The following is a 15,635-nucleotide window of genomic DNA, read 5'->3' as shown; positions in this document are numbered from 1 at the left end:
GCCGTCATCAAAGCGTTGATTTTATTTTCAAGCTCTTTCATTTTCTCGTCATCGTCTATGTCTTCATTTGAAGGACGTTGAGGAGAATGAGTTCCGTCATCGTCTATGTCTTCATTTGAAGGACGTTGAGGAGAATGAGTTAGACCACCCCCTATAAGAGGTGTCATTGAACCACCCCCACTATCGTTATTGGGAGGATGTATTAAACCACCCCCAGTGTTATTGCTATTGGGAGGTGTATCAGCCATAATGATTTCATCCACTTCTGGATCACTGTCATCTACAACATTTTGAGTGTGGCGGCTGGATTCAGCTCGCTGACTGAACTCAAGAAGTTGAGGCTGTTGAGTTAGCAATTCTCTCATTTGTTGGATAGCTAACTCCATCTCTGTCTTCATCTCAGCTCTAATTTCTTCACGTTGCTTCGCTAGAGCTTCTTGAAGCATTTGAGCAAATTGATCAGAGGTGATCGTGAGTACTTCTCTGGTTTGTCCCGTGCTAGACATTGTATCATCAGAAGCGATTGCAGAACAAGTGTCCGAGAATCCATCCTCCGAGGACATTCCTTCTTGCATTCTCTTGTAATTTCTGCGTCTGATGGCTCCTAATTGGAGTCGAGACATCCTTTGAGCAATTCTTGGATTGACTTTTCCTCTCGGAGAAAAGTCAGGATTTGAGTCACTTGAATGCCGCTTAGACTTTTTTTTATCAGCCACGTTGATGGTGACCTCAGGGAATTCATCATCTTGGACAGCTGATTTTTTCTTGCGGAAATGTCTCGGCTTAGGCTTTGACATTTCGGTGAAAAGTTTCGGGAGCACTAAGGCTCTTTGCGGGATGACTCCTCGTTTGAAACAGTCACATTCTGATAGCATTGCTCTAATGAGTCGCGCACAGGAACAATGAGAGCTCATTTCCCGAACAGTTCTCTTTCGAGTTTTGTTCATACCCCCAGCTTGATAGTATGATTCATCAGTATGATTGTCGGAAAATCTTATCGTCTGTTGGTATGACCTCCTAGGTATGACGATGTCTTTTGGTGAACACGTCTTCTTCTGGGGGTGTAAAACCTTGTTGGCATTCTCAGGACAATTTATTATTGTCTTTGAACGATCCAAGGTTATGTCGGGAGTCGCACGTTTAGGACCACCCCCTTGCAGGTATGGAGTCTTAACGGGCTCCGAATGCTGATTTTGCTTAAGCCCAGACTTCGGAATCCAAACTTTGTAGAATTTTGGTGGTTCATTGGCCATCGTTTCCTTGTTTCTTTCTTGTCTTTGTTGTGAAAGAGCACGGGCATAAGTAGCGTTTGCACGACGCTTTTGTATACGTTCTTTGAGGATTGAGCGAGCCCGCTTGACCAAAGTCCATTCATCCGTCGTTAGTTTAGCAGAAATATGAGTGATTGGTTGTTGAGACAACTGAACCACTCGATGTCTCCTCGACTCTAGGTCCGCGTGATAACGAACCCCGTTGGTTTGTTCCAAGGCCTTAGCTATTTGACGAGCGCGGCGCTGACGTTGTCTCGGACGAGCCCTCTTCGTCAGTGCCGGTGGGCTTTGATTCGATGACTTTCTAACTAGAGAAGGGTCATCGCGAGCAGAGATGTTGCGAGTAGAATTCTCAGCAACAATCAGGCGAGAATCTTCATTTTGTGCCTTCTTTGGCATGTAAGTTTTCTTCAATGGTGAGATCCTCTTGTACTTGCGAGACAATGAAGATCTTGAAGAGGGTGATGAAAGATATTCCTCAAACTTGGTTTGGTCGAACTCGTATTCGACCGTGGATTCAACTGGAATCTTGATCGGCTGCGACACGACGGTCTCGACAGCGAGACCGTTGGCTCCCACTGTGGTCGCCAGTTTGTTTTCGTCAAAAGTTGGTCTCGTTGTGGAATTCATTATATCTTCGATCGGTTACAACAAATTCAAAAGAGATAGCCTTTTTATAAGACTTCTTTTACACAACAAAAGAGAAATTATAACTTTTTAGAAACAAACGCAGGATCGTTGTTTGGATCGCTGCTTGCGTGGGATCTTTGCCTGTGCCGGGAGTGCTTTGACTCGTGGACCACCAAATCACAGATTCTGATTGAACCGGTGAGCGGGTTTAATGATTCTTCCTTCGTTTATCGAAGTAAGCAATTTGAAGCGAATATCTTATCGATGTAAGATGTTCACTCTTCTAAAGATCAAGTCAGAGCTTAGATCTCTAGGAAATGGCCAAAAGCTTCTTGAGGATGTTTGTGAAGAAGGGAGACTCTCTCTCTTGCTCTAATTCACCAAAAGCTCAAGTCTCTCTGCTTTAATCTGCTTCTTCCCTTTTTATTTCGTCTAGGGAGGTATTTATAGGGTCATGAGTGCACAACAGTTGAAACGGCGGGTGAAATAACCAACCAGATGGCTGTTCTTTGGCCGCTGCAGTCGACACTGCCGCGGCTATTGGCGCGGCAGTGTGGACTACCGCGGCCAAAGAGGCAGTTAATAGCACGTTCCATAGTGCTTGAAACCGTTTCTCCACGTCCTTTAACCACCTTTTCGTGTTTAACTGCTTGCCCACGTCAGCACACGTTCTATCTCTGATATGCCGCCACGTGGACTTCAAATAATCATCATATAACTGCCTGAAACACCATAGCACGTCCTATAATAGCCGCTGCACTTAGGTTGTCGCGCCTTAGCCCGGCACGATATGCTGGTGCGGCCTTTAAGCCGCGGCAACATATTGTTTAATTTTTCTATTGGCCGCGGCACCATGAGTTGTCGCGCCGGAGCCGCGACACCAAGCGTTGTTTGTTGGTGTGTACATGTTCTTCCATGTTGTTTCGCTTCCTTTGAATCATTCCCTTCTGATTAAGAGAGCGGCTTGCCTTGAGTGGTATTTGGATGTCTGTAAGCATTTTTTAACGCCTACAACGACTAAATTGGCCAAAATAATAGGTTATAACTCATCAAAACATGAATTTTGGGCTTCACAAAATTATTTACAAACGGGTTTAAACCACTAAAAATTTCCATAAAATTATGGGTTATAACTCACTAAACTGTGAATTTTGATCTTCGCAAAATTATTTATGGATGGGTTGAAATGAATAAAAATGCACAAAAATTCTGAGTTATAACTCATGAAATCATGAATTTTGGTCATCAAAATTATTTACCAGCGGATCGAAACGACTATAATGGCAAAAAAATCATGGCTTTTAGCTCACAAAATCGTGAATTTTGGTCTCCATGAAATTATTTGCTAATTGATCAAAATGTCTAAATTTAGCTATAAATTTGTGGGTTATAGCACATGAAATCATGAATTTTTCCCTCCGTGGAATTATTCACAAACGGGTCGAAATGACTATAATACCCAAAAATCATGGGTTATACCTCATAAAATCGTGAATTTTAACCTCTGCGGAATTATTTGTCAACTGGTGGAAATCACTATAAATGGCCAAAAATAATGATAATAGCTCATGAAATCTTAAATTTTTGCATGCATGAAATTATTTACCAATGGGCCAAAACTGCTAAAAATTTTCAAAAATCGTGGGTGATAGCTCCTCACAAAATTGTGAATTTTAGCCTTTACAAAATTATTTGCCAGGAGTTCAAAATGATTAAAAATAGACAAAAATTATGGGTTATAGATCATAAAATATAAATATTTACCTCAGCTCAATTACTAGCTAACTGGTAGAAACGACTAACAGTAGCCAAAAATCATGTGTTATAATTTTTAGTCATTTTTATTCGTTTGGACTCATTGGCAACTAATTTCTCAGAGGCCAAATTTTTTGTGAGCTATAACTCTCAATTTTTGGCTATTTTTAGTTGTTTTAACCTATTGGCAAATAATTTTGTGGAGGCTAAAATTCACAATTTCATGAGCTATAACCCATAATTTTTAGCTATTTTATTCATTTCGACCTGCTGGATTTCATAGAGGAAAAAATTCATGATTTCATGAGTTAAAATTATGATTCTTGGGCATTTTAATCATTTCAACCTATTGGAAAATAATTTAGCGGAGGCAAAAACTCATGGTTTCATGAGCTATAACACACGATTTTTTATCATTTAATTTTAAATCATTTCAACTTGTTGGCAAATAATTTCACAGAGGCCAAAAATCACAATTCTTTGAAATATAACCGATGATTTTTTGCTATTTGCAGTTGTTTTGAACCATTTGCAAATAATTACACTGAAGTCAAAATTAAAAATTTCATGAGCTATTATCCAAGATTTTTACCATTTTTAGTCATGCTAACCTGTAGTGAAATATTTTTACACTAGGCAAAATTCACGATTTTGTGAGCTATAACACATAATTTTTGGCCATTTTTACTCATTCGACCCATTGTCAAAATTTTATGGGTTCAGCCCGTGAAAATCATGATTTTAATAAAAATAATTAAATTGCCATTGGGATGAACATAATGAAAGTAGATGAAAATCATGTATTATAACCTATGAAATGCAATGTTTTTGGTAAGCATCATTAGTTGCCATTTGGTCAAAATGAATGAAAATAAGCAAATATCATGGATTATAAATTTATAATCCATGAAATTCTGATTTTTGAAATACGGTTAGTTAATTACCATAAGATCAAAACAAAAAATTGGACAAGAATCACATTTTATAACCCATGAAAACCTTAAATTTTGAAGTACACGTTTTTATTAGTCACTAGATCAAAATGAACAAAAATTAACTAAAATTATGGATTATAGCCCATAAAGAATTTTAAAATATGCATAATTAGTTGCCATTTGGTCAAAATAAATAAAAATGTACAAAAATCGAAGGTTGTATCTCTTAAAAATTATAAATTTTGAAGTGTATGCCTAAATAATTGCCATCAGGTCGAAAGAAATAGACAAAATTCCCTAGTTAAAGTTTATGACAATCAAGAACTTTAAGTTACTCATACTTATTTGCCATGAGGCCAAAGAATGATAATTGATTAAAAAAACATTTGATATGTAGCCCATGAAAATCAAAATTTTTGAAAAAAATAATTTTCATTTAGTTGAAATAAACAAAAATTAACGAAAGTTGTTGGTTATAGCCCCATAAATTCACGAATTTTAAAAATCATTCATAATATCCCATGAAAATCACGAATATTGAAGTAATGTAAAATTAATTATCATGGGACTAAAACATTAATGAAAATTATAAAGTTTGAAGTAGCCATAGTTAATTGTCATATTTTGAATGATTGACAAGAGATAAGAATCATTGATTACAGCCCATGAAAATAACAAATAAAAATGGCCAAAAATCGTGGGTTATAGCTCATAAAATCGTGAATTTTTAGCAATTTTTAATTGTTTCAACCCAAGAGGAAAAAAAATTCGTGGAGTCCAAAATTCACAATTTTATGAACTATAATCCATAATTTTTGCTATGTTTAATTGTTCTAACCTATTGACAAACAATTCATCGCAGGCCAAAGCTAAAATTTTGGTTGAGTCCAAAATTAACAATTTTAGGAGCTATATTCAAAAAATTGTCCATTTTTAATCATTTCTAACAAAAGGAAAAAAATTCACTAAGTCCAAGATTTTTTTGCCCTTTTTTAGCTTCAACCCATTGCTAAATAATTTTATGGAGGCAAAAGTTTGCAATTTTATGAGCTATAACCTACAATTTTTTGTCATTTTTATTCGCGATTTTCATGAGCTGTAACCAATGATTCTTATCTCTTGAATCTCCCAAAATATGGCAATTAACTATGACTACTTTAAAATTCATGATTTTGATTGCTTATAACCTATAATTTTGATCATTTCGATTCATTTCGTCCCAATGGCAATACTTTTTTATGATGTTTCGACCCCATGATAACTAATTAGGCATTATTTTAAAATTTGTGATTTTCATAAAATGTTATGAATGACTTTCAAAATTCATGAATTTAGGGGCTATAGCCTACAATTTTTGTTAATTTTTATTTGGTTTGACCCAATGACAATTAAGTTTCCTTTCTTCAAAAATAGCGACTTTCATGGGCAATATTATCAATGGTTTTTTTCAATTATCATTCTTTAACCTGATGGCGGGCGTACTTAATGTCCTCGATTGTCACGAACTTTAACTGGCGATTTTGTCTTCTTCTTTTTTTTTGTCCGAGTATGATGGCAACTATTTAGGCGTACACTTCAAATTTTATAATTTTCATTGGCTATGACCCGTGAATTTTGTATAGTTTCATTTGTTTTGACCAAGTGACAACTGATTATGCATACTTCGAAATTCACTATTTTTTATGACCTATAATCCATTATTTTAGTTAATTTTTGTTTGCTTTGGTCTAATGACAAACAAAAATTAACTTATGCATTTCATGCATTTTTTTAATTTTTTTTTTCAGAAACGATAACAACTAATTATGTTTACTTCAATTTCACATTTTTTATGTGACAACTCGATTTTTGTTAGTTTTTGTTTCTTTGACCCAACGGCGAACAGATAATTTCATCTTTATCTGAAAGAAGGTCCATCGAAACCGCAATTCATCCGGAAGAATCGGATACGGGATATCTCCCAAATTATGCGATCCCAAAAGTTGCACAGGAGTTGTGACATTTAGAACAATACACAACTGAATCGCACCGATATCATGCTCAATTCATTATGCTCTCTGATACGGTTCATGACACGTGCATAACAATCGAGTACCAGAGAGCACAATACAAGGAAATTTATTTGCCAAAGCAAACATGATAAAAATGATGATATAAGCTTAATGCCGCCTGTTATTCAAACACGTTACTGGATCTATAGATCAAAAATCACCCTTCAAGCCCTTCGGGACACAACGAGAGAGTCCCACGAATCAGTGTCGAGGAGAGAGTACAGCTCCCTAGCATAGTTTTCTTCGTCGAAAGAAATTTCAGCGTCAGCGATGCTCTGCAAGCTTTCAGTACTAGCGTTGGAGCTGTCTCTCGGCACCTGACTAAAGATCAAATTCTGCATAACATCCACATTAATCCAACTTCCATCCTCTTTTCCGTTCAAGAGAGGATATTCAGTGTGCCCGTTGAAATCTTGGAAGTCAGGAGCCAACGCAGTCGGTACGAGACCATCTGAAGCATCATTACTTGTGATGGGTTTTCGAACCTGATCAGTGAGTATGGGTCTCGTGCACCGTGTGGCTCTGGTTCGTATCACATTGCCATCAGATTTTTCCTTCTTTTTTGCGACTGGATCATCATCAGCTGTATTTTTCTTTTCTGATGCTTCACCGGTTACCTTTTTCCGGAGATAAGTATTCCAGTAGTTCTTGATCTCATTATCCGTTCGCCCTGGCAGTCTTCCCGCTATCAATGACCATCTGTGCAATAACGGAACAATGAAAATATTTGCTAGAAATTTCTGGGACGAGATGAAGAAAAATGTCTATGAAAATCAACAATAAACTAAAGAAACAAAAATTTTCGTACAGAAAGAAGAGTAGTGTTACCTATTGCCTAGCAGCTTATGGAGTCTAACAATTAGTTCTTCCTCCTCCTCAGTAATGTTCCCTCTCTTTATGTCCGGTCTCAGATAGTTCAGCCATCTTAGCCTGCAACTCTTGCCACACCTGTTCAAACCTACAAAAGAGAAAGAAAAAGGAAATAAGATCGACCAAATTTGGTGTGTTTGGGTTTTAGAATATGTAGATCAAGTTCAACGGAGCGGATCATCCATAATATAGCAGATCATCAATGACTAAGAAACTTAGTAGTGGACGTCCACTTAAGTTTGACATAAGTTTTTCTGTATTGCAGTGAAATCGAGGGCACAAAAAACAATTGGAAAAAGCCTAATAATTAACTTCCAAGGAGTCGAGCTCTCCAACATCAATACACAGCTAGCCCCTCACCTGCATTCATCGGTAGGCTCCTCCACCTCCCGAGACCGTGGGCGCTGATGTAATCCGATAGAACCTTGTCTTCTTGGCTCGTCCAAGCTCCTCTCTTCAGTCCTCCTTCAGGACGGCGGCCTCTCTTCATATTCGCCGAACGCGTCTTTTTCCTGGTCACAGAGAAGATAACGGTGCTACAAGTAAGCACTGCTACTCAGTGCGTGCAGTTCAAAAGCTCTTAAGAGCTATTAAAAGCGACTAACTACTCCCAACAGCTCGAGGAACAAATTTAGCTGCAGAATCCAGTAGTAAGGCTGTCCAAATCGTGACAAATATTGGAGAGGAAAAAAAAAAAGTTGCATTTATAATGGGTCTCACTCTCTCCGCTGGTAAACTATAGTTTTTCTCTGCGGTAATCGAGTGGCGGTCTGTGTAATTTTGGAATCGTTGGGTCCGCTGGCTGTCTCTGTTTAGATTGCTATTCGTGGCTAGTTGGAGACAACTAGCTAGCGTGAGAATTTTGATCTCAGCGAATGTTGTAGGATTGGTATCCAAGTGTGTTGAATTGATAGGCCGGTCCCCCTCTCGTATTATTAATTAATGCTGGTCTTGTGCTTTAGCCTGGGTGTAGGTCGACCATAAATTATTATTATTTTTTTAACGTTTATAGGGAAATGGGTTTAAAGTTTAGGATTTTCTTTTCATACGTATGAAGATAAATGGCTTGAGCTTAATAGGAATGGAAGTTGGGGTTGAAGCAATAGACGCTTCAGGATCAATGCATGATTTTTTGAAGACCTCCTCAGGAAAAGGCTCCCAAATCAAGTGACGGGGTAGCGTTAGGAGTCAAAGGCGAATGAATGGGCAAATTTTCAAAACCAACCCCTTTCGCTATTTATTTTCAAAAAACGATCGCTTTTGAAAAAAAAATCAAAAACCGACCTGGTTTCAGCCCTGAAGCTGAAACCAGGTTGGTTTTTCCAAAAATTTATCTGAAACTTCACGGGAGAGTTCAACTCCCGTGAAGTTTCACGGGAGTTCAACTCCTGTGAAGTTTAGCAGTTTTACTAATCTTCACGGGAGTTGAACTCCCGTGAAGTTTCCGAAGTTTTTCACAAAAACCGACCTGGTTTCAACGCCAATGCTGAAACCAGATCGGTTTTTGCAATTAAGTTTGAAAGGGGTTGTTTTCTGGGATTAATTTTTTAAATAGGTTGGTTTTGAAAATTTGTCCGCGAATGAATTATATGAGAGCTGGAAGCAAAGAATTGATGTTGATGTTGATTGCGATGGGTCGGCGTTGGCGTTGGTAAATCTGATGCAAAGGTTTTTATTGAATTGCCAGGAATGGTACCGACAATGCACATGTACGTCCCTCTCCAGCGTCACGTTGCCTTCATCGCACGTCCATGGAAGGGAAATTGAACTATATATATATCGCATGAAAATACTTCATACAGCTCGCGCTGATTTTACCGTTTTAAGAACTGCTCTCGAGGTTTACCAGCCTAAAGAACTGGCCTCGTCCTGTCATCTCCTCGATTTCATCTCGATGGACGTTAAGGTGAGAAGTGAGACGCGTCTTATATAAATCTAAGAAAAGAGCCCATGGCTTTTCACGTGATCAGACTCAGGAGACGGAACAAATGCAAACTTCATTATTTTAAAGCGGTACACTAACGTAATCAACATCTTAAACAAGCAGTAGAACACTCATCGAAATACACGCATCAGTAGCATCTCCAAGAGTTGGATTATTTACTTGAGAACACATAACAGAAAGCAGTTATTTATTGGCAACAGCATGAAGAAGCGGCAGCATCTCTTAAAACTCTCAGCCTGCAACCTTCCGAGGATAACTCCTGGCGAATGGGCTATCATAAGATCGGCCAAACTGCAAACCTCCAGCTAGTGGTGGTGGCCTCGACAGGTTTTGTGGAACAGAGCTTACTTTCAGTTGGGTGAAGTTGTCAGCGATGTTTGAAACTTTGTTGTAATAGGGGCCTCTAGAGTGGGCAAGCTTCTCGTCAGGAATATCCCATGTCTTGCGAGTGTTGTTTCTCCCCATATATCCTGCAGCAGAGATACAAGAATGTTCTAAATTCAGGTCTGGTTTTTTGCTTTGGAACTAAAAGATAGGAGCATGCGCGAAAAGACATTTCATTTCCCCAAGACTTTCTCGGCCAATTCATGATTGTAACTGCTGGCATTTAAACGAAAATCTGTATCTTTTTATGAATGAGGACTTAAAAGGATCAAAAACTCAAGAGTGCACCACTAAAACTATTACAAGTTTCACCTCTATAAGTGGAGAAATAGGACACAATTTCAGAAAGGGGAAAAAATTACTATACCTTTCCGGGAAGCTATTTTAACTTAGTTATATGGTGATAAAAAGCAATCATAAGTAACTTTCTATGGTTTAGGTCCCATATGTATCTATTCTAGATACATTTTTTATGATTTAGGTCCCAGATGTACCTATTCTAGATTACAACTGAGCATGGCATGCTCAAGATCAACTGAGCATTACATAGCATGCCCAAGATCAACTGAGCATTACATAGCATGCCCAAGATCAACTGAGCATTACATGCCCAAGATCAACACGTGCACAGGCATTTTATTATCCCTCAACAGTTCAACTAATCATTGAAACTCTACTGATTTTTAAAAAATTTTGAACTTGGAGGTTTCTGTGGGGCTTGAACCATATATACTCTCTTAAAGGAATAAGAAAAGTTTACATAAAATGCATTTAATGAACATCTGATATTTTTTAAAAAAAATTATTGCATGACGTATTTTACAAAACCTAGAAACATACTAGAGTGAGAACAAGAACTTGCCTGGATTGTTTCTTGGTGGGGGTACATAGGGGGGTTGTTTCAGATTGTTCTGCATTCTTTTCTCATTTCTCTCATAATCCTGCAATTTGAAAAGCATTTAACACACAGAAGACACATACATGAAGAGAATATAGTACAAATATAAATCTACTTACATCATAATTCATCTCCAGTTTTCGCTGCACGCCTGTGGCAAAATCAGAAAACTTAGAACTATTTAGACATTACCACATTGGTACTTCACTTTGTTAGCTCTTGAGCACAAACTAAAAGAGTGGGAGACTAACATCCAAAATTTAAATGAAAGTGAAACATCACCTGTCTTTAATGATGCAACAGGAACATGTGGGGATGAGAAATTGCTAGAAGATTTGGCATTATAGAAAGTCTCAACAGAAGCTTTCCTAGAACTTTTCTGATGCTCCAGAGCCCCTTTAACTCCAACTGAATGAGTAAAACAGCAACAAAATTTAATACCAGGATTCTAAGAAATAAAAAAGAATGGGGAAAAATGAAGAAGCTGGAAGGGTAGACAAACCAGATGGGGGAGTCTTCGGCATCCCAAATGCTTTAGGGCGAAGTGATGGTGGGATGTAAAAGCAGCTCTGTTTCATATGCAAGTGCAAACCAAGGTAAGAAGTGAGCAAAATTATAGTTACCAAGAATATCAATGATAGAAGAGGTCATACCTGGAAGAAAGGATGTTGGAGAGCTTCTGCTGCAGTGGGTCTCTTGTATGGATTCCAGGAACAAAGTGACTGAAAAAGGTATACACATAAGATTTAAAGGCAGCCTTCTTTAAATGATGTTTTAACATTTAAGATGTGAACTGTGCTTACTGAAATGAGGCTGATTGCATCCGCACTAGCTGTGGGAACGAGCAATGAGAGATGCATGCCACCAAACTGTAACAGCAGGGGAGACAAAGATGAACAGCATGATCCAAGCTACTGCTTTTAGTTGAAAGTTTGTATATGTGTGATAAAAATAAGGCACGTTGAACTCTATTCAATACAAGAATAGAAGCACGTGACATTTAATACCTTACATAAAAAATAAGACATTGAATTATAAACATCCATAAGCAGGCACAAGTTATTCCAAATAATTGGAAACCTTTCAGGTCCAGTTATTCAAGGGGGCATAAAGTATAAAAATAGGACTGAAACAAGCAGAACAAAACATTTTGAAACATCAAAGGATAAAGCTCAATGAATCAGCTATCAGCAATGGCCACTGTGTAAAAGAACCTAAAAGATAATATGAGTTCCTTAAATCACAGCACTCAACATTTACTCAAACACAGGATGGCTAATTGAATGTGTTCGGTGTTCAAGATAAATAAGATAACAAAACAGGGATGCTTTTTTAATAAAAGTTTAAAAAAAAAAGATAACTACCTGAATGTATCTATGCAGTTGCAAACCTTTAACTAGTTGTAGTAAGGTGAGATTGTACTGAAATAATGAAAATATTTCAACTCTAAACAAACCAAGAGAAACATCCTAGTAGAATAGTATGAAGCAAAATTTAAATTAGCAGTCTCAGATACTAGCAATAGTAATTCTAAAATAACAAAAACCAAAACAATCAATTACTAAGCTGTAACTCCGGATATGAGTACACACAGGTTATTACTAGGTATGAATCTACAGCCTAATTTGTATCCTAATTTGTACTGGGTTATGATACAAGGGAGTGCTGTGATTCAAGAGGGATCAAGCCCCCATGGTGTAGGCAGGAAAACATAAAAGAGCAGTTAGTTTGAAAAGTATTTGCTTCAATCATTATATATAGATTAAATATTTAATTGTTTTAAATAGAAAATAAATAACTAAAATGGAATTTTGAAGTCAGGTAACTCAGGTTGTGTATGGAAGCACTGTCAACAAATTAACAAGGGCATAACCCCCCCCCCCTTTTTCTCTCCATTTCTTTCCACATTCCTCTTTTTATGTTACTTATTCTCTCATCCCTCGCCCTCTTTTCATAGAAGTGGCCGCATATGCAGCACCTATGCTGCCATATGCAAAAGTGATAGGATGTTGCATACTACTTTTTATAACATTTGAAAAGGCAATTTCAGCCGGATATATATGAGATGCATGACAAACATAATCCAAGAAATCTACATCAGATAATACCAACAAGATTCCGTAATTTATTATTAACCCAGGAGAAGTGCAAACATGCTATATACTTACAGAGTTATAAAATGATGCAAGCAAAATAGTTGAAATGAGTGAAAAGCACAGGCTACGATCATAGCTACATGCATACTCCAAAATACATCTCAGATTAATGAGTACGGCAAAATGAAACAGTGGAAATATACGCTGCGAAAAAAATAAAAAAGAATTGACTGTATGTACAGGATAATGTGCATGTAGACAGAAAGATATGTAATCTAATTAGGAGTTATAACCTGTGGAAATTGATATTTGAGAGCATTTGCAAGGTTCAGTCCTTCAGACCAGGAATTTTGATTTGGGGTCCCAATAACACTGCAAATTTTGTAAAGCTCGTCTACTTCACTGCATAAGAGAAAGGTACATGGTTACAACAAACGAGAAGCCAAAAAAGAGTGAAAAATAAGTGAAGGTTCGCTAGCAGTTGAGGTGTATATATTGAGCTTTACTTATAAAGAATTCAGGACAAATTTGGTATAATGATACTATATGCATATTTGAATTATAGGGCAGTGCCAAGTGCCAACTACACTAAGCATTTGCTACTATTATTGTTAGAATGATGAAGTTGGCCCCTTATCTTGTCACTATCTTCAAGACAAAACAAATGGATCCGATCTTTTTGTCATTTACATTAGTACAACAGCATAAACTAGTCCAATTAGCATTCCCCTAGCAATTAAGTAGGTCAGATTTATTTAAAAATCGTGATTTTTGGCCACATCAATTTCTTAATGACAAAACCATCCTCCTGTCCTTTCATCCAAGAAAATATAATCAGTAGGAAACTATAATTGTAGTGGCAGGAAATGTGTAATGTCCAATTAAAAACAAGGGTAGCAGTAAGAAAATTCATAAGATGCACATAGGTCTCCTCCCTAGCCTCGTTGTGAAATTAATCTGAGGATTTTATATTCTCTCCTTCAAGTTATTTGAGTAAATTAGGTTTTTATTTTGCATCTTTCTTAATAACTGGCTGAATTTATAAGTTATATGCAGCATGCCTGCAAACCAAACTGTTTTGGGGCCCTCTTTCGTGCTGAGCCAGCTCAAACTGACAGGATTTAATCAGTTTCAGACGAGCTAAACAAGATCGCTATCAAATATAAAGATATAATTTGTGCTCACAAATATGCAGCTGCAGAATACCAGTGAAGGTATACCTTGAACCAGGAAAAAGAGGAGAAAGTGTGAATAGTTCAGCCATAATAGCACCCATTGCCCACATGTCTGGAAGTAACAAAAATAAATCATTAAACATATAATATTTAAAACCATCTAAGTAAGCATCAGCATTCATGTCAAATTATCGACTAACCAACAGCAGAGCCATATACAGCAGACTGGAGCAAAATCTCGGGCGCTCTGTACCTAAACATCCACATATATATATCAATGTCAGTACAATGAATAAGCTGAGAAATCTTGTAATGAAATAAACTGAGAATAAATTTAATGAAGCCACAAAATTCTGCACTAACCAACGAGTTGACACATAATCCGTGTATGGTGGCTGTGAAGAAATTTCGCGAGCAAGGCCAAAATCAGCTAGTTTAATGACATCTTTTGTACACAGCAAATTTTCTGTGGCCGATCATTTAAAAAAACATGTTAGCACTATGGATTATAGCTTTCCTACTTCAACAGGCGTGAGCAGCTAATAAGGAAGATCCTCAATACATAAAAGATGACTGATTAGAAGTCTATAATGATTAAGACAACACTAAAAAACAAGTGAAATTTGCAGAATAATATAACAAAGAACGCTACCAGGCTTAAGGTCGCGGTGGAAATAGCCATGCTGGTGCACATAAGCCAAAGCCTGAAATATTTGAAAGCACCAGTTCCTGATTTCTGACTCGGCGAAAAGCTTATCTCTATCCTTCATCAGCTGGTAGAGATTGCATTCCTGGTATCATACAAAATCTTAATAACATACAACGTCGCTGTAAATCAGAGGAAAAGCAAAGAAATAGCAGGAATAGAAGAAAAACACATACCATATATTCAAAGACAAAGAATAAAATATCATTCTCTCTTATAACCTCCTTGAGCTTCACTATATTGGGATGGTTCATCCTGCGCAGAGACTGAAAAAGAAAGATTTTCAGAAAGGGATAACCATAGAGCCAGAAAGGACAGGACTTGGGAACAGCAACTACCTTTACTTCTCGAAGATTCATGCACTCTTCCCATGAATAATACTTCTTCTTCATTTTCTTAATTGCAACCTGCAAAGTTTAGTAATTGGTATGAGTATCATGGGGAATATAAAGGTTATATATGCCGTCTCTGAAACTGCAAAAGATAGCTTGAATTCACTAAGAAGAAACAACTTCAGGAACATACAACTTCGCCGCTCTGCTTATCGATTGCTCGCCAAACATTTCCAAAAGTCCCATCGCCTACTTCCTTAATTACCCTGAATCTGAGACAGATAGCACAAAACATGTTCAGAACCAGTCACTTAGTACTCATGTAACTGTTACTATGTTGGCGGAGTATCATGGGGAATATAAAGGTTATATATGCCGTCTCTGAAACTGCAAAAGATAGCTTGAATTCACTAAGAAGAAACAACTTCAGGAACATACAACTTCGCCGCTCTGCTTATCGATTGCTCGCCAAACATTTCCAAAAGTCCCATCGCCTACTTCCTTAATTACCCTGAATCTGAGACAGATAGCACAAAACATGTTCAGAACCAGTCACTTAGTACTCATGTAACTGTTACTATGTTGGC

At 37.4% G+C, this 15,635-nt stretch overlaps 2 protein-coding genes across 3 annotated transcripts; both read right to left on the bottom strand.

The window, feature by feature from the left end:
* Positions 6,702-8,350, bottom strand: LOC109822764 (myb-related protein 308-like). Its single transcript, XM_020389010.1, has 4 exons — positions 8,118-8,350; positions 7,873-8,024; positions 7,471-7,600; positions 6,702-7,341 (listed from the first exon to the last, which is right to left on the bottom strand). Exons 2-4 carry the CDS (start codon positions 8,000-8,002, stop codon positions 6,807-6,809), a joined length of 795 nt encoding a protein of 264 aa, XP_020244599.1. The 5' UTR covers positions 8,003-8,024; positions 8,118-8,350; the 3' UTR covers positions 6,702-6,806.
* On the bottom strand, positions 9,495-15,611 carry LOC109820025 (cyclin-dependent kinase F-4-like). Of its 2 annotated transcripts, none has more exons than XM_020386070.1 (15): positions 15,487-15,611; positions 15,055-15,123; positions 14,893-14,982; positions 14,663-14,801; positions 14,374-14,476; positions 14,211-14,263; positions 14,056-14,122; positions 13,129-13,237; positions 11,543-11,608; positions 11,393-11,461; positions 11,242-11,308; positions 11,022-11,147; positions 10,859-10,890; positions 10,704-10,782; positions 9,495-9,927 (listed from the first exon to the last, which is right to left on the bottom strand). In XM_020386070.1, exons 1-15 carry the CDS (start codon positions 15,586-15,588, stop codon positions 9,689-9,691), a joined length of 1,410 nt encoding a protein of 469 aa, XP_020241659.1. In that variant the 5' UTR covers positions 15,589-15,611; the 3' UTR covers positions 9,495-9,688. The 2 variants fall into 2 exon arrangements, with proteins under 2 accessions (XP_020241659.1, XP_020241658.1); XM_020386069.1 differs by lacking the exon at positions 15,487-15,611 and adding an exon at positions 15,242-15,385.

The sequence above is a fragment of the Asparagus officinalis genome, chromosome 8 (assembly GCF_001876935.1).
Source record: "Asparagus officinalis chromosome 8, Aspof.V1, whole genome shotgun sequence".
In the NCBI taxonomy this organism is placed as follows: Eukaryota; Viridiplantae; Streptophyta; class Magnoliopsida; order Asparagales; family Asparagaceae; genus Asparagus; species Asparagus officinalis.
The sequence above is the reverse complement of the archived record's forward strand: the minus strand, read 5'-3'. Positions and strand labels throughout refer to the sequence as shown.

Excerpts from the sequence above, each read along its gene's own strand:
- LOC109822764 (XM_020389010.1), bottom strand. The coding sequence starts at position 8,002 with ATGAAGAGAGGCCGCCGTCCTGAAGGAGGACTGAAGAGAGGAGCTTGG. Across the intron at positions 7,601-7,872 it reads GAGCCTACCGATGAATGCAG|GTTTGAACAGGTGTGGCAAG; the intron begins GTGAGGGGCTAG and ends TCTCTTTTGTAG. Across the intron at positions 7,342-7,470 it reads CATAAGCTGCTAGGCAATAG|ATGGTCATTGATAGCGGGAA; the intron begins GTAACACTACTC and ends GTTATTGCACAG.
- LOC109820025 (XM_020386070.1), bottom strand. The coding sequence starts at position 15,588 with ATGTTTTGTGCTATCTGTCTCAGATTCAGGGTAATTAAGGAAGTAGGC. Across the intron at positions 15,124-15,486 it reads ATAAGCAGAGCGGCGAAGTT|GTTGCAATTAAGAAAATGAA; the intron begins GTATGTTCCTGA and ends TAAACTTTGCAG. Across the intron at positions 11,148-11,241 it reads GCCGAAGACTCCCCCATCTG|TTGGAGTTAAAGGGGCTCTG; the intron begins GTTTGTCTACCC and ends TTACTCATTCAG.